The sequence below is a fragment of the Palaemon carinicauda genome, chromosome 35 (genome assembly GCF_036898095.1).
Source record: "Palaemon carinicauda isolate YSFRI2023 chromosome 35, ASM3689809v2, whole genome shotgun sequence".
Lineage (NCBI taxonomy): Eukaryota > Metazoa > Arthropoda > Malacostraca > Decapoda > Palaemonidae > Palaemon > Palaemon carinicauda.
In genome coordinates, this window is record NC_090759.1 from 76,298,476 (window position 1) to 76,323,680 (window position 25,205).

The 25,205-nt window shown below is 41.0% G+C and overlaps 1 protein-coding gene across 4 annotated transcripts in view; it reads right to left on the reverse strand.

The window, feature by feature from the left end:
* Window positions 1-350: 350 nt before the first annotated feature.
* LOC137627892 (chitobiosyldiphosphodolichol beta-mannosyltransferase-like) overlaps window positions 351-25,205 on the reverse strand; it is a 25,105-nt gene continuing 250 nt past the window's right edge. The window contains exons 1-3 of one of the 4 annotated variants that reach the window (XM_068359330.1): window positions 24,090-24,245; window positions 3,064-3,173; window positions 351-1,913 (exon numbers count right to left, since the gene is read on the reverse strand). In XM_068359330.1, the coding sequence (XP_068215431.1) occupies window positions 537-1,889 (1,353 nt within the window). In that variant the 5' untranslated portion in view covers window positions 1,890-1,913; window positions 3,064-3,173; window positions 24,090-24,245 and the 3' untranslated portion in view covers window positions 351-536. Of the gene's footprint in view, window positions 1,914-3,063; window positions 3,174-14,204; window positions 14,357-23,838; window positions 23,984-24,089; window positions 24,246-25,205 lie in introns of those variants that run through there. The other 3 variants (XM_068359333.1, XM_068359331.1, XM_068359334.1) reach the window with 3 other exon arrangements.

The following is a 25,205-nucleotide window of genomic DNA, read 5'->3' on the forward strand; positions in this document are numbered from 1 at the left end:
CACGTCCTTTGGCATCTTCCCAATGGATTGTCGTAACTCCTTGACGTCCCTCCAATTTTCCTCTCTCCTTAGGTTGAGCCCCTATAAAAACCTGGATATGAGCCTCTGTTGTCTCTATGAACTACCTATATTAATAATCATAATAATAATAATAATAATAATAATGGGGATAACAATCCTTCTATCAAGTTAAACAGTTAAACAGGAAGCAACCAAAGACATCAATCAGGCAGCCAGATAATCATCGTATAATGTTTCAGAATTTACTCCAAAATTTCATACCAACAATAAAAACTTTTATTTACCACTTTGCCTTTCTGTAATCAAAACTTTAGCAAAAGAAACAATACTATGCGTGGCAAATTTTATTATAAAACTTAAATAACAGACCAATAAACTGTAGTATGTGTACTGATGTTTTCAAACTCTCAATTCCAAATGGTATTAAAATATGGCAAAAAATATACAGTTCATCAAGATGTGCTTTAGATCTTACATAAAAATATATATAATTCATCTCGAATATGAAAGAAATTTTACTGTGTTGTCAAACTCTTCTTGCAGATAATTTCATCTTTAAATAAGGGCAATGCATTGCATGTCCAGCAAGGATGCCACTTTAATTTACGGAATTCTTCGATACTTTTATAAAAGTCGTAGTACGTTTCCTTTATTTCAGTTTCTTTGGGGAAACCGCGGAACCAGTCTTGCAACAAGTTTGCCAGTTCCTCTTTTGTTTTGAATATTAGGCCATTTTCGTTGTGATGAACTAATTCGGGAAGGGCTTGATATTCTATGGCTACGACAGGAATGCCACAGCCAAACATATCAACTACCTTCATGGGTAAATCAAGACCAGACGAAGAATAGTGTAGGCACACACCAAGGTCGGCAGATGCAAGAAGTTTAGGATAATCTTCGGCAGACATCCATGGGGTGATAACTTCTACGTGTACCCAGTGTTGTTCAGCAATAAGGGATGTATAATAAGCTTTCATGGGTCCTTTTCCTGTCACAGCAACTATAAGATGAGGATAGTGCTCGGGAAATTCAGTGCGAACTCTTTCATAATCTTCTAAGGCATGGAACAGGATGGAAAAATCCTCGTCTTCTGTCCAACTGGTGGAAGATATCAGCAAGGCTGGACGATCCTCACACTCGGAAACTCTGCCGTCTGCGTACCTCTCGGTGAAAACATTTTTGTCGGGAGAAGAGCTAGAAAAGCAGTTATAAGTATTGGAGAGCTTCATCAAGAAATCGTGTTTCTCCTCCATTGTCAAAGGAGTGAATCTGGCTGCTGGACGGTCATATAGGACGGTGATTTTTCTTATTCCCCAGTTCTTTTCCAGATCCACTTTCATGGCCTTCGTAACGCACAAACCACCATGAGCGAGCTTGCCAAATATCCTTTCAGTCCATCTGTATATTGATACTAAAGGATGATTTGGCCTTACAGAGAGAGCTAAAATGGTATATCCATAGTTATGCCAGTCAACATAAAACTTTGTCCTTGTGATGAAGCAGTAAAACCAGCAAACAGGCATGGCAGGAACCCCAGGTGGATTCTGCAGGAGGAGTTTCTCACTGCAGGGGCATGTCACAAGGGTAAAGAAAAGTACAACAGCTTGCCATAATACCTTCAATATATACGATAAAAGTTTGGGGAATATTGACAAGAACTCAGGAGCAGGTCTCATGTATGTTAGCGTGATATGTTCATCACTCAGGATTTCTATCTGGGGTTTTGTCCCAGAGAAGCCGATGAGGTTTACCTCGAATCCTTCTTTTGAGAGAGAAAGCGCGTGATAGTTCATTCGAGGGGAACGGCCCAGGTCTCCCAATACGACGACTGTGACGTGCTCTCGCTCCTCTTTGGCTTCATCTTCCATGGCTGAGAGAATGAATTTGCCCACCTGTAATGTTCAAAGAACTCATAAATCACAGAAATATTATACAGTATAAACAATGGTGTACAGTAATATAAAAGACTAACAATTTGGATATAAGAAGTTAATTTTTTATTAACCATCCATGAATTCTAATATCTGTACGACATGGCTGGTTATAAAACTTTTGTTTAGAACTGTGAAAACCTTTAACATATATTTTATTATTAATAAAATATTCTTTCTTGTTTCAATTATAATTTGGTGAACCAGGCATGTATAAAATTAAATAGCAAAAATTTATTTAAGGCAATCATTTTTTAAACATAACACAGCTTAATATTTTATAAGAATGTAAAACAGTTAATAAGGAGATAACATAATTTCTTTAATGCAATGTGTGTAAAACCATTTGAATTTACATTAATAAATTATTCATGTTTCTTAATCACAAAGGATTTTCTGAGCAATGAGTAAATGGATGGTATGTTGCTAAACAAAACATGAGAAATGCTACCTGAAAATTTTTGCACTAAGACCATGCGGTTAATAAAAGGCCGAGGAAAAGAAGTTTATAAAAAATGGCTGAGAAAGGGTAAATAGCCTTTCATTTTGAGAAGCAAGCACAGGATAGTCAATACAGGCTAAAGTAAGCAATGCTAACAAGTGATTTAAAGAGACATTGTTTTAAGAAGCAAATAATCTAAAGAAACACTAATGTAAAGTGTCTTGCTTTTCTTGCAAGACACTTGTGGACTGGTGGAAAATGTTTTTGCAGCCTATCTTTTGTTAGTGCCATTCAAAAATTACAGGTTAATGGATATTTTACTGATAAGTTGTTCAAAAAATACAGTGACGCTAAGAAAATGCAAAGAATCCAAGTTATTAGAGAAAGGAAAAGTATAAAGGGATTTTGACGAAGGAAAAATCTATTTCTGGGGAGAGACCTGTGACGCCCGGTGAAAAAGTCCTTCTTTACACTTTTTCTGATATAAATCTTCCAAATATACCAGAGAAAGATAAAAGCATGGAATGCAGAGGTTACTACCCTCGCGCGAGCACCTCGTGGGTGTCGTGTATACATCAGGGGCGTGTGAAAACCACTATTCACAGGCTGTCTTCCATTTAGATAACTCCTTCAGTATTATAGATATTTGAATAAATCTATTACACTCACCTACGAGTCAAATGCAGAAGCTTATAATTTTTCAGTTCACATATCAACAGCGACACAAACCATCCAGCCACACTGGCATAATCAGTGGCTCTTACAAGTGCAACTTGAACCTGAAAAAATATAATTTTGATAATGAAATTCATCCTTTATAACAACAATGATTAATGTGTTTAGAAAGAAAAATTGTTTCAAAGAGAATGTATAAACATTATTTTGAAAATAGAATTGAATTAACCTAACGCTATATATTGTTCATAATGTGCAACCAATTTTATGCGATGAGCTTCAAGGCCACATATTTGTTTAGCAAGATTTAACTGAGAACCAAAAGCATACTATACTATATATAAGGACCTGTACAATACTGTTGAAGAAAAGCCAACTCAATATATTCCATGAAAATCATAAATTACAGTGAGGTAAATGAAAGCTAAATAAAAAAATGTCTAGGAAAAGTGCTTGAGCTTATCCTCAAGCAATTCAACCCAAATTTCAACCTGTGGAAAGACCACAGTACACAGGTAATGGCACAGTTCATGGTTTGAGAACATTGGTAAAAAGGTGTAAAATAATTAAATATGGCACCTGAAATGTCCCAGCAGTTACAAATCATAACTCCAACACATTGGGTAACTTGAAAGGAACCAACAATTCCCCCATCGTTTAAATCCTGATTATTAAAGACTTTAGCCCTTTACAAAGAGTATTTCAGCATATTGTACTTGGTCACTGAACCTTTTTCCAGTGCCAGTTAAACAAAAGCCTTCAACTGGATAAAAATTCAATGCACAGAAATTCAAAGCAAGAGCTTTTTTTACTTTGATAGCTTGATTTATCATATTGCATTTTGGAAAGATATTTTTCACCATTGAAATGGAAATAAGATAAGACTGACTCAATAGCACATTCTTAAACGGCCTTGGCTGGGACACAAAAAGACTTAAATAGTGAAACACCTTTAAATTAACTAATGATACCTCTTCATTTGCATATGAGCCAAAGCTTGAAAGCCTTTTGTAGGATAATGGAAAGCTATACAACTTATTTTCAGAAGAGTATGGGAATAGATTCTTTCAATTTTTTAATGAAAAGTTTACAGCCAAATAATTTTATACCTAACCTGAGCAGACGGAATAGAGGCCTTACGTCCCAACGCCGAGTTCTGGAGAGGGCATTCCGCACCCTATTCCGAATAGATAATCGATTGGTTTAATAGCAGAGGCAAGGCACAGGACAATGTCCTAGAGACTAACCATATACACATATGATCAGTACCTAAGCCACCTATCCATCAAGCAAGGACCTGGAAAAGCCAGGCAATGGCTGCTAATGACTCTGCTGGTAGACCTATAGGCTCTCCCATATCCCCCATCCCTTGCTCACAAGGATGGTTAGGTTGCAGACACTACTAGAAACTACTGAGCTCTGTACATAATAAGTACAAGTACTGTACTCGAGACTTTCTCGGCTTAAGCCATATGTACAGTATTACCATTTCCAGTAACGGCAATCACCTTAGATTGAAAGCATTGTTTCAGCGACATGAGAAATTACTGAAATCATAGGAGCTACTAAAGTGGTCAATGGTTTTGGTAGAACTCAAAAGCAGTAATAAACATTTCAATTCTACAGAAGATAAATTCCATTCTTAGACTAAGTAGGTTTTACTGACATCACTTCAAAATCCCTGAATTAATAAACGGATTTTGAGCGAAGCGAAAAATCTATTTTTGGGTGAGATAGCCATGGCGTCCTGATGGAAGGTTCCTGTTTGGTAGCTTCCTTGGGTATAAGACTACTAAGATATTCCCAGAGAATTTAACCACAGGTTATCACAGAATTCTAACTTCTGGAGCGAGTATCTCAAAGGTTTCCCTTTAAGACATCGTAATACAACAGGGGACACGCATGTCTGAACGTGCCACATAGCTATCTCCACCCCGAACAGAGTTAATGCTTCGGTGTGTAAGGGCTGAGAATAGCTGGGAGCCGTTCCACAGCTAATCTCACTCGTGGCTACTACTGATACTCGAGACGTAAACAAACGGACGCCATTGCTCTAATGACGTCACGCGCGTCTTTATCCTGGCGCCAGTTGCTGCCCATCACCATGATACAATTGTGTAGGGTGGGAACAAACTGAACGAAGTAGTAGGGAGGGTCCATCAGGACGCCATGGCTATCTCACCCAAAAATAGATTTTTCGCTTCGCTCAAAATCCGTTTTTTGGGCTCAAGCCATGGCGTCCTGATGGAAGAGTACCAGAGAATCAATGTATCGTGGTAGATTTTCCCCCAGAGTTAAGTGCCTAGGCATTGACAAAACAGCAAAGTAATCTTAGGTAAGAACCATAGGAACGAAGTATCCTGCCCCCCATTGGTAGGAAGTTCCCATGGGCTATGCCGACGTCAAAGTGGTATTGAAGGGCTATTCATCTTGACAGAAGAACTTTTAAGAACTTAGAGATGAAGCAGAATGTTTGATATTTGTATAGGAACATTCTGAAGTAGACCAGTGGTGGTTGGGCACTGTGTATAGAGTTCATCTCCTGATTATCAGAAGTAAGTATTCGTGTAGGAACCTTACTGAGACAAGGTGAATATAATTTAGGATTAGACATCTTAAATTCTTCATGAACATAAGAAAGGAGGAATAAATAAAACTATGACAGTATGTATTTCATAGTAAGTAGGAGCTGAAAGAGACGCATAAGTAATAAAATAGAAATTTTATTTCATAATGCAGAAATTAAATAATTTACAGCAAAAGTAAAGTTCATTTACAGTAATAATAATGTACATAGAAATAAAGGCTTGCTCTTGAATCTGAAAAGGAATTTCAGGATTAGTAGGTACTCGTTCTCGAGGAACGCAAGTCTTTAAACAACACATCATGCTCAAGGCATGCGGCACTTGTGTGACACTATGACATTTCACCTGGGATAAGAACAGTTATAAAAGCACTAAGTGTTTTTAGACATCACTATGAATCACGCGAGGGTCAACATAGGCACCCGAAGAGTTAGAGTCCCAAGTAACTCACTGTTCTACGCAGAGTTAGGTGCAGGTTTCATAACACTACCTGCGGCTACCACAAAATGTTTGATTTCGTGCACTTGTTTCGCATAATGTTTAAAGAAAACTCGCGAGGACTTCCAGCCCGTAAAGTTTTTAAGGCTCTCAAAGTCCATGCTCTGAAAGAAGTTCAGAGAAGATGCCACTTTTCTAGGATCATGACCAGCGGGTGTACTGTTCGGATCCGCTCTGCGAATGAAGTAGGTGATTTTCGCTCTTAATTGTTTCAGTGACAGGTCGCTGCCCGATGTTTCTCCTTTGAAGAGTTGGCCTCCACCAAAGTTCGAAGTTCTGCAAAGATAGACCTTGAGACTCTCTACTGGACATAGAGAGACATCCTCCTTCAGGGGGCATATTCTCCAAGGGCCCCATCTTTTGGTGGGTAATTCGTTTTTGGCGAGAAACGTCGGATCAGGGGAGAGGGTCACTTCTCCTGAATCAGCAAACAGGATGTGTCCCTCTTCTCTTGATAATGCCACTATTTCGCTGACTCGAGCTCCCGAGGCGAGAGCAAATAAAAATATAACTTTCTGAGTCAGATCCTTGAGGGGGCATGAATCGTTGTCCAAGTTGGAGGCGAAATGGAGCACCTTGTCTAGTGACCAGGAGATCGGTTTCGGAGGGGGTGCGGGGCGTAGGCGAGCACATGCTTTTGGTAATTTGTTAAAGATGTCGTTGGACAGATCAATTTGGAAAGCATATAGAATTGGTCTAGTCAAAGCCGATTTGCAGGTTGAAATCGTATTGGCTGCTAATCCTTGTCCATGAAGGTGAATGAAGAAGGACATACAGAAATCAATGGTGATTTCTTTAGGATTTTTTGCTTTAACAAAGGAGACCCATTTCCTCCAGGATGATTCATATTGCCGTCTCGTGGATTCGGTCTTGTATTCCTCTAGGAAGTCTAGACTTTTCTTCGAGATCCCAAACCTCTTCTTTGCGGCAAGGGAGAGAAAATCATGAGATGAAGGTCCTTGATTTTCGATGATGAAGCGAAGACAGTCGACTTCTGTACTTGTTGAGAGAGAACTGGGCCCGGGAGAGGGATCAGCTTGGGCTGCAGCTCCAGGACCAGGGGGTACCAGTTGCTCCGGGGCCACTTGGGAGCCACTAGGGCCGCTGTCCCTTTGAAGGTTCTCAGTTTGGAGAGGACTTTCAACAGAAGGTTGGTGGGAGGGAACAGGTATATCCTGGACCATCTGTTCCAGTCCAGTGACATGGCGTCCACCGCTTCTGCTTTGGGGTCCTCGTACGGGGCTACGTACAGAGGAAGTTGATTGTTGTCGCTCGTTGCAAAGAGATCTATCTGAAGTTCTGGGACTTGATGGGAGATGAAGGAGAATGATCTTGCGTCTAGAGACCATTCCGACTCTATCGGGTTTGTCCGAGATAGAGCATCCGCTGTCACGTTGCGGAATCCTTGTAGGTGAACTGCAGACAGGTGCCACTTCTTCTTCTCCGCCAGACGGAAGATTGGGAGAAGCACCTGATTTATCTGGGGCGATCTTGAGCCCTGGCGATTGAGACAACGAACTACCACCGAGTTGTCTAGGGTTAGACGGATGTGGATCGAGGGCGGCGGGGATAACTTCTTCAGAGTAAGAAGGACCGCCATGGCCTCCAAGATGTTTATGTGGAACGTCTTGAATAGTGGAGACCAGGTCCCTTGAGCTTGTTTCAGGTGGGAGTGACCTCCCCAGCCTTCCAGTGAGGCATCCGTGTGGATGTTGAGTGATGGAGGGGGGTGTTGGAGAGGAATGGACCTTTTCAGGGCCTTTGCTTCCGACCACGGCTTTAGGAGGCGACGAAGTCTGTTTGGAAGCCGTCTCTTGAGGTCTCTTCGAGCGATGGATGCCGATCGTCTCCATACTCCCGCGGCATCCTTTAGCTGTGCGCGAAGCACTGGGTTTGTCACTGAGGCGAATTGTAGAGAGCCTAGAACTCGTTCCTGCTGTCGTCTTGAAATGCGTTTGGATTTCAGTAGTCGCTTGACAGACCCTGCTATTTCCTTCCTTTTCTTCTGGGGGATGGAAAGGCGGTGTGACTGAAGATTCCAGTGGATTCCCAACCACTGAAACTTCTGAGCTGGAGAGAGGCGAGATTTCTTCTCGTTGATCTTGAATCCCAGGTGTTCTAGGTACTGGGTAACTTCGTTGCAAGACTTTGCACACTCTTCGGGCGATGGAGCCCAAACTAGCCAGTCGTCGAGGTAGGCCATCACCTGGACGTTTCTTAGGCGGAGCTGTTGTACTATGGCATCCGCCAGCTTTGTGAAGATCCGAGGGGCCACATTGAGGCCGAATGGCATGGCCCGGAAGGCGTAGCTTTTCCTTTGGAGTCGAAATCCTAGGTAGGAGGAAGCGTGATGGTTCATTGGAATGTGCCAGTAGGCATCCGCCAGGTCTATAGAGACCGTGTAGGAACCTTGAGGCAGAAGGGTCCTTATTTGTTGAAGCGTCAGCATCTTGAATTTGTTGTTCTCTATGAACTTGTTGAGGGGGGATAAGTCCAGAATGACTCTGAGCTTGTCTGAGTCCTTCTTGGGAACGCAAAACAGTCTCCCTTGGAACCTGGTGGACTTTACCTTCCTTATCACCTTCTTGTTCAAGAGGTCTAGAACATATTCTTCCAGAATGGGGGTCGATTGTTGGAAGAACCGCTGGAAGATTGGGGGTGGTTGAACCCAACTCCAGCCTAGACCGTTCTTGATGATGCTGTGTGCCCAGGGATCGAAGGTCCAACGATCCTGGAATTGGCGGAGTCTTCCTCCCACCGGAAGCACTTCATTGCTTCTGGTGTCCCGAGGACTTGTTGCCTCGGCCGCTAGCTCCCTTTCCTCCTCTACCTCTGGAGGGACGACGAGATGCGTCTCTGCTTGCACCCCTGGACGAGCCTCTACCTTTGGCATGAAAGGTAGTGGATGGTTGCTCAAAGGCAGGGGTGAAGACTGGTGACTGTGACAACACCGGTTGGGGGACCAATTGAAAGGTCTGCTGTGGTTGGGCAACCACTTGGGAGGTAGCGGGTCCCGGAAACTGACGTCGTTGTTGACGTTGCTGGGGTTTTGGCTTCTGTGGTTTCCTCTTAGGCTGAGGTCCATCGTCCTGAGAGGGTTTCCTTTTTCTGGACATGCCCCACTTATGGAGAAGGTTCCTATTCTCCGTGGCGGCTCTGTCAGTTATTTCCTTGACAAGGTCAGAAGGAAACAGGTGCTTTCCCCAGATGTTGGAGGAAATCAGCCTCCGGGGTTCGTGTTTCACGGTGGCACCGACAAACACGAATTCACGACAGGCTCTACGAGCCTTTATGAAATGGTACAAGTCCTTCATTACTGTAAGTAAGTGGGATTTGGCTAGTACCATGTAGTGATCAGGTACTCTTGTGTCACAGGCCATAACTTCAAGTTGGACTTGATGAGAAAGAGATGCCGCAAGCCTCTCCTTCGTGTCTTGTTCCCGGCGAAGGAGGTGATCATTGAGCTTAGGGAGGTCCTCATTAAACTGACGTCCGGCGACGTCAGGATCGAGCCTACCCACGACGAAAGTATGTTGAACATCTTTCCATTGTCTAGTGTCAGGGGGTGTCACGATGGAGAAGGGTCTGCACTCCTCCAGTGCAGGGCAGGGTTTTCCTTCTTCCGCCGCTTTAAGGCATGCGGCTAAGGCCTTTTCCAAGAAGGGAAGAACCGCAGTGTCAGGTGCGACATATGTAGGATGCTTCTTGCTCAAGGCAGGAAGCTTAGAGCAGGCAAAGCCCCTGCTCTTAAATGCGGAGGCTAGCATAGCCTGGGCCTTTGCGAGATCGAACACTATCTCTTCCTTAGGTTCGGTCTCCTCCTTCGAGGCAGGTTCGGAACGAAGCCGGACGTAACAGTCCGGGTAGGCCTCGAAGCTTGGGAAGAACTCCACGTCTTCCAACGGGACCGTGCCAATCTTGTCACTAACAAAGATCCTGCCGGTCGCAATAACCATATGCTCTGCATACCTCCACGGGTTGGCATGAGAGCAAGCTGGGAGATCCTTAACCGAAATCTTCTTCGGTTCTCTGGATCCAATCATTGACCTGATGGACTCCTGGTTCTCCTTCAGTCTGTCGTCCATGACAGCTCTAATCAGCCGGATCAGTTCTTGGGTAGACGAAGAGGGATCCGGGGTCGAGGAGGTAGACGGAATGGACACATCCGTCGGTGTAGGAGTAGGCGGAGGGATGGATGAGGGAGGAGCTCCAAGCTCCGACTCGGTGTATTCCACCTTGTCTTCGTCCTCTTCGGCTCCTTGAGCCATAAGCGTCTTCTCCGTGTCTTCCGAGACGTCAGAGATCTGCTCATCATCCTCGGAATCTAAACGACACTCATGCATGGACTGAGCCATGACCACATCAGGTTCCACCGTAATTTGGACAGTGGGGATTGCGTCTTTCGGAACCACTGAGTCAGGAGAGGCCTTAGGGAACAACAGGGACCTCAGTTCTTCGGTGGCCAGGTACGGTCCGGTAGCATTTTTCTGAAAGCCACGCACCCACTTGCGCAGCTTTTCACGAGAAATGTCTCTAACCTCCGCTGAGGGAGGGTTATGGAAGGCCTCAACTAGGTGGGCCTGGCAGACCGTACAATCCAGTGGATTCCAGAACTTCAAATCCCCTTTCTTGTCTGCACAAGGGGCGTGAGTCCTACAAGCCGTATGCCCGTAAAACTGCGGGCGTTTCACAGCGCAGAAGGTGAAGTCACACTTCATCTGCTCCTCCTGTGGAAGAAAGAGAAAATGAGTATGGGGGAGTCATAGGAATGGCTCTTAAATTAAGTTAATATTAATCATTAATTTTAACTTAAAGAAGGTGTGATGCATAGAGAATGAAAACAGTAAAGGAGAACACGCTCCATGCATCTCGCCCGGCTGGTTACCATAAGCTTGGTCCTGGGATAATCCAAATGACCGAGATCATTGGATATAGTTTCCTAGGATTCCCATTATATTGGAACTCCATGGAAAGCCAAGGACAAGGTTGGGATCGAATTCATTCGGTTCCCAGTTAAGAGCCAGAAGGCCTCATAAAGGTAACTGCATCTGGCAACCAGCCGTGCTAAGATGCACATAGCATGCTGGAATTAGAAGAATGCAAAGAGACAGCATGATCACTAATAAAGCAGTACTAGGTACTGATCTTAAAAGCAAAGCAGCTTATCTATTTGCTATGTAGGGCTATCTTAGTCTTATGATAGCTACAGAGAGGGGGTGCAAGTATTCTTGACGCCTCCGGGGCATCCAGCAAGCCGCCGGCATGCCGGAGCTCGCTCCAGCATAGATTCTGGCATTAGAACAGACAATTTTCAAAAGTCAGTTAGATACCAGGATGGCGGCCGCCGGCACAACGGCGGCACGCCGGCAAGGAGCGGCGGCTCCGGCAGCCGGAGGATGCCAGGTTGGTGACTGGGATAAGGATGGTACAGGTAGTATCGGGTTGCCGGCAGTATATGCCGGCACTCCGGTGATCGACCGGCAAGCGGACGATTAGATAGGAGTAGGAGAGCCGCCGGTAGTAGCCGGCGGCAGCCGGCAGTCCCTCGGTACACGGGGGGCTGGCGGCAAGGGTAGGGAAGTCACCAAGAGGGAGGCATGTATTGCCGACAGTAGAGGCGGCAAGAGACCGGCACCCGGATAGATAGAGAGACAGGGGGAGGGGGGAAGGAATGCAGGAAGTACCGTCAGGGTTCCAGACATCCTTCCCCCTCCCTGAGAGGGTGTACCCATGATAGAGACAGGCTCTAACATCCATAAGCAGGGGTCACTAGGGACCGGGAGCAGGTAGCCCAAGGGAGGGCTAGGGAACACCCAAGAGGGGGGGGGGAGACTCCCCTATGCAGAACTACACTAGTAACTAACCTTATAGGACACTATGAAGGTATATGTACCAGAGCGGACTGCACAGGGAAGCTCGGGTAGCCCTACTCATCCACCCTAAGGAGGATTTGTAGGACAGGGGACAGATGAGTATAAACTAACCTAAGCATAGGCTAGGCTATACAAGAGATAGGTGGGGAGGGAGAAGAGAGAGGTCTTCCCAGGAAGGGTTTCTGTACCAGAGCGGCCACTAAGGGAAGGGAGGACACTCCCTAACCTAAGATCAGGCTGATCGGCTAAAACGGTGCAAGAGTACAGTTTCAGCATGGAACAGAGAAACCTTCCTAACCCGACCTAGAGCAGGGCTAAAAGTCCTGAACTAGGTAAGGAAGAAGACATATCGCTATAGCAGGGAAGTCATAGACTATCCTAGCCATAGAGGTAGGCTAGCCTAACCTCACTCTCAGACGCAATCCTAAAGGGGGTTCATTCCTTTAGGGAGGACTGAGAGGCGATATATATACTCTATTAGACAATTAATCCCTTTACTCAGAAAAGGGATCAAGGCTAAATAGAGGGAATGCCAAGGCAGGGGATGAAGGAAGCATATAGGGGTCCTAAGGTTAGGTTAGGCTAGAAAGAATCACTGACTAGCCTATCCCCTATATGGTCCCTGAAGGCGAAAACATTTGCATCACTAGTCAAAAGTATTGTAAATTAATAATGCCACTATCTTCATAACTTAGTCTAGGATCACTAATAAATCATGCATGAACACTTGTATGTAGGCTCCTGGCCTGGGGGCTATAGTAGCCGACTGGTATAAGGTCAATCGATGACCGATAAAAAGCGTCAAAACACGATATAAAAGTTCCTAGCTATGAAGACTAAATAAACTAATGTATTCGATTAGTATATAATGCCGGAAGCGTTGTTGTGGCTAACTAAATAAGACATGCAAAACAACAACGACGCCATAAAATGGCGGGTCCGGTAGAGGCACAGCTCTGCCACAAAACATCAATTATTTCGCAAAATAATATTTACTTTACGGCCAGAGCTTAATTAAACAATACTGGAACCTTGTACTCAACTTTCCAGAAGAAGGCGAGGCTGAAGGTAACGACATAGCGAAGATGCAAAGCGATAAAGTTAACACAAGGGAAAATCCGTCTCAGTAGGGCAGCTACTAAACAAAGGATAAAGACGCGCGTGACGTCATTAGAGCAATGGCGTCCGTTTGTTTACGTCTCGAGTATCAGTAGTAGCCACGAGTGAGATTAGCTGTGGAACGGCTCCCAGCTATTCTCAGCCCTTACACACCGAAGCATTAACTCTGTTCGGGGTGGAGATAGCTATGTGGCACGTTCAGACATGCGTGTCCCCTGTTGTATTACGATGTCTTAAAGGGAAACCTTTGAGATACTCGCTCCAGAAGTTAGAATTCTGTGATAACCTGTGGTTAAATTCTCTGGGAATATCTTAGTAGTCTTATACCCAAGGAAGCTACCAAACAGGAACCTTCCATCAGGACGCCATGGCTTGAGCCCAAAAATGTTATTATCCACTTTGAAAGTGAAAGATACATTTTGCCATATTAGGGCCTCCTCACATAACAGGGGATTTCTTCTATTTAAACAACCTCGCTAATTAGCTAGTGGATGAACTCACTTTGAAAAGACTGCTATATTATGAATAAAAAAAAATACAGTACAGGTGTACGATCATCGGCATACAGTAATCCTTCGCCATATCGCGATTCACCTATCGCTACTTCAGTAAATAGCGGATTTATGATTATATGTAAATCGATAGCGTAGACTCCTCTGTATATCGCAGGTTCCTAAGGGCTGATAACTTTTATATTTGTCTTGTTTTAATTACATTTTGTTAGACAGTAGTAATGCTATAGTTGGCTGTCCAAAGCACTTCACATAGTGAATTTTAGTCATGATTAAATTGTACCTACTTTTGAACCACCTATTTTACCTCTGTTCATATTTCATTTCTTCCCTCTCACTGTCCAACCTCTTTCAACTTCTAATCATGGTACATCTGCGGAGTTTTCCTGCTCAATTGTATTGTTGCTGTATGTCCTCCCTGGCTCTTGTACTGGGTCATATGACTCAAATTCCACAAATAACAGCAAGTATAAATGAAAAGCAGGTCAGTAATATGGATACATAACACACACATAACATAATATGTACTCCCACACTACTGTACTTACATAACACCACTGTAAAAACCAATTGCATGAAAATTATATTTTTCAAGACTCCGAAATTTAGTTGTGAAACGTTTTATTTTTCTTAACTGTCACGTTTTCACACAAAAGTTCTATAAGCACTATAATCTATACTGTCCTGCAACCCAATCTCTAAGCCAAGTAATTGACAAGGATGTTATCATGTGACGCCCTAATGCTCTTATCAGTACGGTACCAGTTGGGTACCATATCCTTATTGATTACATTCTGATTATCATCATCAGTTTATCTATTTTATTTACAGGACCATTCCTGTTACATATAATAATATCTAAGAAAAATAACCTTATTGGTGTTTATATTTATATATTAAAATCTTTGGGAAATTAATATAGTAATATAAATGACTATACATACTGTATATAATACAATTAAAAAGCTGCAGATTTAATTCTATTAACAATTATATAATATCAACAAACATTGTAATGTTATAATTCAACTTTTATAAGACATAAATTTTGCCTTGTACTTTATAATTTACTGTAGATTTCTGAAAGGGACCTTCCAAAATAACATGTCCATTTTACTGGATATTTCATTTGCCTAAGTCAAGTACTGAATAGTAATGTGTTATATTTTGATTCAATGTTCAGTGGCCACTTTCCTCTTGGTAAGGGTTGATGAGACTCTTTAGCTATGGTAAGCGCCTCTTCTAGGAGAAAGACACTCCAAAATCAAACCATTGCTCTCTAGTCTTGGGTAGTGTCATAGCCTTTGTACCATAGTCTTCCCCTGCCTTGGGTTAGAGTTCTCTTGCTTGAGGGTACACTAGGGCACGCTATTATATCTTGTTTCCCTTCCTCTTGATTTTATGAATTTTTTATAGTATATATATGATAGATCTAATTTAATATTGTTAACTACCTTAAAATATTTTATTCTGATTATTATTACTTCTCTTGTAGTTTATTTACTTCCTTGTTTCCTTTCCTCAATGGGCTATTTTTCCCTGTTGGAGCCCTTAGGGTTATAGCATCATGCTTTTCCAACTAGGGTTGTTGCTTAACTAATAATAATAACAATAATAATAGAATCAATTCTGAATTACCTTTTATATCAGACACTTTCCAATAAAATGTTATTTTGATTATAAAATAAATTTTTGAATATACTTACCCGGTGATTATATAGCTGCAACTCTGTTGCTCGACAGACAACTCTACGGTAAAAACTCGCCAGCGATCGCTACACAGGTTGCGGGTGTGCCCAACAGCGCCATCTGTCGACCAGATACCCAGTTCTCAATGTAAACAGAGACTCAATTTTCTCCTCGTCCCACTGCGTCTCTATTGGGGAGGAAGGGAGGGTCATTTAATTTATAATCACCGGGTAAGTATATTCAAAAATTTATTTTATAATCAAAATAACATTTTTCAATATTTAACTTAGCCGGTGATTATATAGCTGATTCACACCCAGGGGGGTGGGTAGAGACCAGCAATATATGTTTACACTTTTATGAGCTAAGAGTTTTTATTTCATTTTAGAAGCTATCAAAATAACAAAAACTAAATAAATAGGTACCTGGTAAGGAAGTCGACTTGAACAATTACTCTGCCTTTTAAGTACGTCTTCCTTACGGAGCCTCGCGATCCTCTTAGGATGCTGATCGACCCCTAGGATCTGAAGTATCAAGGGTTGCAGCCCATACAACAGGACCTCATCAAAACCCCTAATCTAGGCGCTCTCAAGAAATGACTTTGACCACCCGCCAAATCAACCAGGATGCGAAAGGCTTCTTAGCCTTCCGGACAACCCAAAAAACAACAATAAAAACATTTCAAGAGAAAGATTAAAAGGGTATGGAATTAGGGAATTGTAGTGGTTGAGCCCTCACCCACTACTGCACTCGCTGCTACGAATGGTCCCAGTGTGTAGCAGTCCTCGTAAAGAGACTGGACATCCTTTAGATAAAAAGACGCAAACACTGACTTGCTTCTCCAATAGGTTGCGTCCATTATACTTCGCAGAGATCTATTTTGTTTAAAGGCCACGGAAGTTGCGACAGCTCTAACTTCGTGTGTCCTTACCTTAAGCAATGCTTGGTCTTCCTCACTCAGATGTGAATGAGCTTCTCGTATTAACAGTCTGATAAAGTAGGATAAAGCATTCTTTGACATAGGCAAGGATGGTTTCTTAACTGAACACCATAAAGCTTCAGATTGGCCTCGTAAAGGTTTAGTTCGCTTTAAATAGAACTTAAGAGCTCTCACAGGGCATAAGACTCTTTCTAGTCCAAGGTTTCTTGCGAGAAACACCTTCCGAAGACGAGGTATAAATGGGCTCTCTCGTCTTAGTTAGGTAGGAGCGATCTTGGGTAGATACGCCCGGTACCACGGAGGGAACGTCTGTTCGCTGATTAAAGCCTCTCGAACCCATTTGTCGTACGACATTGCTTCTCCCCTGGACTTGGGAGCTTGCAAGAGGTCCCGGACTAGGAGGACGACAGGCACGAACAGACAAACCCTCAAGCGCAACACTATCCACAACACTATCACTCGGCACTTTAGCACTTCCCACTGCACTTTTGCACTTAAGCTCCTTTACATCCGCCATGAGCTGATTATGGTCACTAGCAAGGGACTCAACTCTCTCACCCAGAGCCTGGATGGCACGCATCATATCAGCCATCGATGGTTCCTGAGTGCCAGGAGGGGGGTTAGGAGCAACCACTACCGGGGAAGGAATAGGTTGTGGGGCATGAGAAGAGGATATATCAATAGAACGAGAAGAACTTCTCCTAACTCTATCTCTCTCTAGCCTACGTGTATACTTTTGAAATTCGATAAAATCGAATTCCGAAAGGCCAACGCACTCCTCACACCGATCTTCCAATTGACAGGTTTTATCCCGACAATTGGAACAAACAGTGTGAGGGTCGATAGAAGCCTTCGGAAGACGCCTTGAACAGTCCCTAGCATTGCACTTCCTAAATTTGGGGACTTGTGAAGGGTCAGCCATTTTGAATTGGTCAAAGGGAAATTCAAAAAACTATCAAAAAGTCATCAACAAAGAATCCATTATCAAAAAGAGTTCAAGGATTTGTGTGAAGAGAAACCTTGCACAGCGAAAGCTCAAAACTAGAATAAAGTACTTCACCAATTAGATGTGAAAAAACTCCAGTTTAGCAACAGCGAGTAAGTACGTCTTGTCGACACCTCGACAGAGAGAAAATTGAGTCTTTGTTTACATTGAGAACTGGGTATCTGGTCGACAGATGGCGCTGTTGGGCACACCCGCAACCTGTGTAGCGATCGCTGGCGAGTTTTTACCGTAGAGTTGTCTGTCGAGCAACAGAGTTGCAGCTATATAATCACCGGCTAAGTTAAATATTGAAAAATTAATATACCATAACGAAGTTGAGGCATTTCTTACAAATTCTGTCTCAATTAAAATTTATCTTCCAAGTGATTTGGTTTCCAATAATTGGAGGAAATTATAAGTGGCTTGTAAAAACTTATTTCCTTTGCTTTCTTACAAAGTAAATGCAAACGTTGCAATGCAATTAACTGCTCTTAATAAGGAAAGCTCCTTAGAGCAATTACCTGTGGTAAGGAAGAATTAGCAAACAAGATACTAAAAGAATTGACTTTACAACGATCATCATCATTAATGTTTTTCCATCACCTTTGCCCTACATGAGGTTAGATATGAAAGCGGTTACTGTATTTCTGCATTCTTTACTTGCGTGCACTTTCCGCTGAGTTCTCATCTAGTCTAGGTCTTCATTAACCACATTCTCCTATATTTACTTGATTTTCCTCCTAGTCCTCATTAGGATACTTCCATACCTGGTCCTCCCTCCTACATATCATACCCAAACAACCTTCATTTATTTCCTAGTAGCTGGACTCCACAATTCTCTGCCATAGAGAAAGATAGCTTAGTTAGGTACTTTATAAACAAATTCCTATTTTAATCAAGATAACCAAAACACTTCCATGAAATCACATGGTTTCACTAGACTCTCCTTCACCTTCTTTCCTTAATAGTAAGGTCTGCTTATAGTAAAGACCTATCTATATTACTAAATAGGACCAGAAGACTTATTGAAGTGATTCACCTTGATATAAATTCAATCCTGCAATATAGAAAAAATGGGGCTCATCATAACTAATCATAACATAGGACCATCAAGCTTAACTACTTTACTTGAAGGGCTGTTATTCTGGTCCTATACAGCAAGGGAATCCTACTCTCTACAGGACTCCACAGCCATTTTATCATGTTTGTTCAAAAGCATTCATCATTTCACACCGCATATTGCTCGTTTATTGTTAAATCGACACTATTGAAGCACTTACAGAACAAGGAAGTCTTCAGTTTCCTCTTGAAAGCCTTAATATCTTCAATCTTTCAAGATGTATTGTGGGAGCGTATTGTATAGTCTCAGGGCTGCATATTTAAAGGCTCTAGAGCCTACAGTAGACATATATCTAGGTTCCAATAATTTGAAACCATCTGTAACTATCCTCGTGTCAACATGATTTGTTGGCTGCACAATATGTAGCAATTCTCTTAGATATTTTGGACAAATGTAGGCTACTGTACATTACTTGTGAAAATAATTTATAGATCATTACAGACAATTTATGTAAAATCCATGAAAAAGAAAACAAAAAACAAAAAATATAGTTAGACATCAAGTTGACTTTTGTTCTCAGTAAATGTCGAGAGAAACAAAATTAGATACACAAACACTACTTCACCTTAAATGCAAATGTAAAAGAAAGAACACTCAACTCAGAGGAATAATAAAAATTAAGAGAGGAGAAATGAAGATTAAAGCAAAATACATAAACCATGGAAACTAGGGCAGCTAAAATTTTATTGAATGATAAAGCACGCTGCTAGAAGGTACTCGCCAGAGATTCTTCACTGAATACAAACACAAATTATCTTATTAACTAAATTGAATCCACTTCACTGTAAGCCACCAGGACAGTATTTATGGTAAAACTCTTACATAAAAATGTTCTGTAATTATATGAAAACACCGATATTTCCATTGCTAAATTCAAAGTACATTTAATTATCTTAAATCCTTTAAAATATTATAAATAGCATTTTATTTAAAGATTTGTTTATATATAATATTTAGTAAAAGCTAAATAATGACACTATTCTATTATGATTTTCATCTGTCAACATTGGTATTTAACAGAAATAGTACTTTCACAAATGCCTTGAGGTGACCACTCAAAACTTCATCCTTTGATTATAAAGAAATATATTTAATTGCCTTTTCAATATCAGTTACACTACTCCCACAGGCATGAACATTTCACTTCTGTATAATTATAAAAGGGATTTTGACGAAGGAAAAATCTATTTCTGGGCGAGGAACCTGTGTCGCCCAGTGAAATGCTCCTCTAGCACCATTTCTAAGGCATAGTTATTGCTGAATATACCAGAGAAAAAAAAAAAAAAGAGATGCATGGAATCCCGGAATAAACCTAGCTCGCTCACTCTTGAGTGTCGGTATAGAAAACTGGGGCGTGATTAAACCACGACCATATATCCCTCACCAATTAGACCTCTCCTTCATCAACAAAGCTCCATGATGAAGTAACTTGAGATTTCAATATCTTTCTTAGTAAAATGGCAAATATTTACTGTCCATTGCAGATAGTCAGATTTCTGTTTTACAGGAACCATACGATATTTCATGTCACTGATATAGGTATGAAGTGGTTGATCACGACCCCTTACTTCAGCGAGTGATGGTTATTAGGCTCCAGTCTACCAGCTCTGTTTTTTTATCGGAATTCAGTGATTGTAAAAAACCAGACAAGATCACGGAAATGCGATTGTTTTGAAATAGAAGGACCTGAAGTGTAAGAGGCTCATGTAGAGTTAATCAACTCCATCAGTGTTTTGAACAATAGTAATCCTTACTGACTAGTCCACTAGAACTGGTTGGGAAAACTTGATGAGTTAGCCTACGGTTCAAAACAGGACAGGCTGGGCTAGAATCAAAGCCTTTCCCCAAAAAAACTCACTGGTCTTAGATTTAACAAATAAAGCAGAGATAAAAATCTTAAGAAGCTAATTCAAAACCCATAAGTTCAATAATAGCTAGAAGCATTATCATCTCGTCACAATAATTAATTAGCTAAATCTTCTCTGGATTTTCCCGAAGAATTTAACGTTACTTTTCTCTAAGTTTGGACCTATTAACATGGTCATCTACCATATGAACATACCTCTCTGTAAAAGGATCAGTAAGCAATTACATTCTTCACAATAATTATTTGAATCACAATATTCTGTCTCGACAAACAAAGAGAATGAAAATCATAATCTCCATGCAGTCATTTTGAACAACTCTCAGGTAGTAGGTTGCCCAAGGAACCAGCAACCCATCCAGATACTACCAATAGAGAGTTACCGGGCCTTCGACTGGCTAGATAGTAATACCTTGGATCCCTCTCTGGTTACAGCTAATATTTCTTTTGCCTGCACATACACCAAATAGTTTGGTCTATTCTTTACACATTCTCCTCTTTCCTCATACAGCTGACAACACTAAGATAAAAAAAAAATTCTTCTTCACTTAATGGATTACAGCTGTAATTGTTCAGTGGCTACTTTCTACTTGGTAAGCATAGAAGAGGCTCTTGAACCATGGTGAGCAGCTCTTCTAGAAAGACACTCCAAAATCAAACCATTGTTCTCTAGTCTTGGGTAGTCTCATTGCTTCTGTGTCATGGTCTTCCACTGTCTTGGGTTAGAGTGCATGAAGGCACACTATTCTATGTTTCCTTATTTCCTTTCTTCACTGGGCTCTTTTTCTCTATTGGAGCCCTTGGGCTTATAGTATCCTGCTTTTCCAACTATAGTCCATTTCTTTTAGCGATGCATATTTGCACCGACTCGCAGCAGTGCCCTTTTAGCTCGGAAAAGTTTCCTGATCGCTGATTGGTTAGAATTATCTTGTCCAACCAATCAGCGATCCGGAAACTTTTCCGAGCTAAAAGGGCACCGCTGCGAGTCGGTGCAAATATGCATCGCTAAAAGAAATGGACTATAGGGTTTTGGCTTAGCTAGTAGTAGTAGTAATAATAATAATAATAATAATAATAATAACTACTAACGAATCCAAAAACATCTTTTATTATTATTCATAAACGAGGTCGATGAGAAAACTGAAAAAACAATGAGGTTATAGTGTACCCAGTACGAGGTTATTACCATTACTCTCCAGATTATCACCAGTACTATATTAGAGGACTAAGCCTATTGAAGGAAAAGAATAAAGGAGATTTTTAGATTTTGGGTACACTGTAAGTCGATATAAAACCAAGCTTCGAGAGAAAAACAATATGAACATCAGGGGAGTTTCATAAAAATTTCAAATTTTAAATGTCAAAATAAGTAATCTATGAAAATTGCCATGTAATGAGGATGAGTGAGCTTCGTAACTGCCTCTTTTACAAAATCCAGGACCATCCTCAAAACCTTACACTATAGTCCATTTCTTTTAGCGAGGCAGATTTGCACCGACTCGCAGCGGTGCCCTTTTAGCTCGGAAAAGTTTCCCGATCGCTGATTGGTTGGAAAAGATAATTCTAACCAATCAGCGACCGGGAAACTTTTTCGAGCTAAAAGGGCACCGCTGCGAGTCGGTGCAAATATGACTCGCTAAAAGAAATGGACTATAGTTTATAAATGTAAGGCTACCAGGTACTGAAGGTAAGGGGGTGAAGGTCCTGCGAGGGTAAAGGCCTCTACCAAAGTTATGCTGAATGATGCACTCTTGGTTAGTTTAGGCAAGGACATTCCACATGAATACCACTGTCACTACCCAGAGTTTAGTGTTGCATTTTTCCTTATAATGTTTAGTGATTATATACATAAACTATATATTTTTCCAGTAGCTTCTTATGTTTGCAGCACATTTTAATATTTCTGTTAGCACCATTCACTCATCATTTTTCTAGCCCAACCAAAAAATCAGGTTTTCTGAATTGCACAGTAACTGTTATAACTATTGAATGTATGGAATGAAAAAGTGGTTCGACAGCAATATCAGACAAAAACACACTGACTACATAAGCATATCCTAGAATATAATAAATAAAATTACCCATCCAGAAGGGAAATTAATATAGTTAGACTCAATAATGTCAAGACTATATATCGAAATTAAACCACATCACAAGTAGAATGCTAGGAAAGTGAATGTAGTGAAAGTAAGAAACTCTAGGCAACCTAGGTGTTAAATCTTTACCCGTGTGCCGTCACAATGAACATCGAAACTTTAGGTTTCACCTCACCTAAACTAGGATGTTGTAAGCTTATTGAACATTTCTCCTAACCTAAACTAGGATGCTGTGAGCTTCCTCACTGAACATCTTAGGTTAGGTTGGATTTATGAATTTGGTCTATATATCCTAGTACTGGGTATTTGTATTACGATAAACACAACACTACTATGAACGACGCCATAGAAAATGAGATGGAAAACCCCATTTTCTATGTGTTCGGAACTCCTAGCAAACAAAGGCTCCAGTGTTTTGACTGTGTTTCATTACTGTTACTCGGTTTTGATTATGGTGACTTTTCTTTATTACACCGACGGAAACCAAGTTTAAAAAGTTAAGGGATGTGTGTATGATAACAGTCACCTGTATGTATGATGATGGCTGACTAAGAATACAGCAGTTAAAGGGGCGGTCGCAAGGGGGCATTAGCCCCCCTCGTTAGGCAAGTAGGTAAGGACACGGCTTGTAGGTTAGGTTAGGTGGGGAAGTTTAGGTTTAATGATGTCCATTTTCTATACACTTGGGAGCAACTGGCCACTGATACACAAAGGCTCCAAAGTTAATCTAAATATCAACACAATTAGACAAGTACACTATATTTTAAGATGCGTCGAACGTAATTAATGACGATACTGTGTACCAAGTGCAAAGCCATTGGTTTTTAGTTATGGTAATCGACCCATAACACAATAACTATGGATTTTAGTCAGGAATCAATTTAAAAAACGTTCAAAACACCACAAAATACATTAGAAACAAGTCTTTATTTACTACAAACCTTTTATTGCAACATTATATAATTTTACCTTCAAAATACCAAGGCTCATTGCAAGAACAACAGGAGCCTTTGTAGGGTGACGGCCAGATCCCGTAGAAAACGGGAATATTCTGAACTGTGGCCGTCGCTCTAAAAATGATTTTGGCGGGAGAAGCTAACTTAAAAAACCCTCGGACCCCCCCTTTCACAACAGTTTCCTTACCTACGAGTACGACGGGAGAAGCTAACTTAAAAAACCCACCTAACCTATGCTAAAAGCCGTGTCCTTACCCAGGGGGGCTGCACCCCCCCGGACCCCCCCTTACACAACATATTTAAGATTCGTAGACCATTTCCAAACGTTTTTATTCTATACAAGATAACAGTCGGAGCGATGATAAGCAAATTAGGACGCTTGGCCATAGCGCTACAAACTACCCGAACAACAATCTAACCTAACACAGTCACTATCCTAATCTAGTTTAGGGTATCGTAACCTTTTATAATGCAATTTCAATCCCGAGACTATTTCCCAATCTTCAAACACAAGAGGCCAAGATAGACTAACCTGTTCTCATTCAGTGATAACGGGGCCTGCACTGCAGTAAAGGCCTGGCCTACAATTGCTCTACCGTCAGCAAATTAAGTGCTTCCTGCTTAACAATGAGAGGAAGATGGTTAACCAAAATGACCTTTTTGCAACCGAGTCGTGGGTCTCGCACATATCTCCCAAATTAACCATTCTGACTTCTAAATTTAACCTTCGTCCCTTTTACAACTGTTTTGGCCAAACTTTACTAGGCAACTGTGATTACTTACTGGTAAAACTAAAAAGTAGACTTTAGCAGCAAAGTAGATTTGGGTTGACCCGAAAATTGACAGGTCCTGCCTTCTGCTTTTTCAATTCTGAAGTTTGGTATTTGATAGTATTTCAGAGCCCAATGTTTACGCTGAACTGTCATTCATGTGACAGGTGTGCTGTTCAGTGTGCACTTTACAAACAAAAATATCTTAATCGTATAATATTTTCACTGATTAATTTGTGAGATAACAGCAATTTATAATATTTATTATTTATAATAAATATTATTAGAGTTTTTCTGGTAAAATTGTTAAAATATTATAAAATTATTTACATAACGCGAAGTACTGTGAAAGAGAACGACGCCATTGAGTTCTGGGTTACGTACTGAAAGAACACACGGTAACGTAATACCAGTGACGCACTTTTAGCCAGGGTTGCATATTTAATTACAAGTGGGTTCATGTGCATATCGTCGTACTCCAATGCATGTTTTAACCACCATTACTTCTTTTTAAGCAAGCCATTCGTCTCTTTTGCAATGTCTTGGGTTAAATAGATACATTGCGATATAGAAATTAAGGATATATTATTATTTAATTATTTATAAATGGTTAGTTTGTTACAAGTGGGTTCATGTGCATATCGTCGTACTCCAATGCATGTTTTAACCACCATTACTTCTTTTAAGCAAGCCATTCGTCTCTTTTGCAATGTCTTGGGTTAATTAGATACATATAGATATAAAAATTCAGGACATATTATTATCTAATCATTTATAAATGGTTAGTTTGTGACAGATTTTAGAAAGTTTGTACAAAAACTCGAACTCAAATGAATCTCTTGTGTCACAGAGATGAGGTTCGTGTGAGAGCATATTATGTATACACACCCATTTTTACATTTTTGACATTCCTATAGTTTATTGCAATATTCTCTCATTGTTACTACTTTTTAAATCAAAGAACATGACCAAGACTAATGAATTTGAAACGTGGTTATATTGATGTTATTAAAAAAAGGATGATTGACACTCGCCTTTATTATTATTATCATTATTATTATTATTATTGTTGTTGTTGTTGTCTATAAAACTCGTATGAAAAGATATTAGTTGATAAGTAAACTCGAAC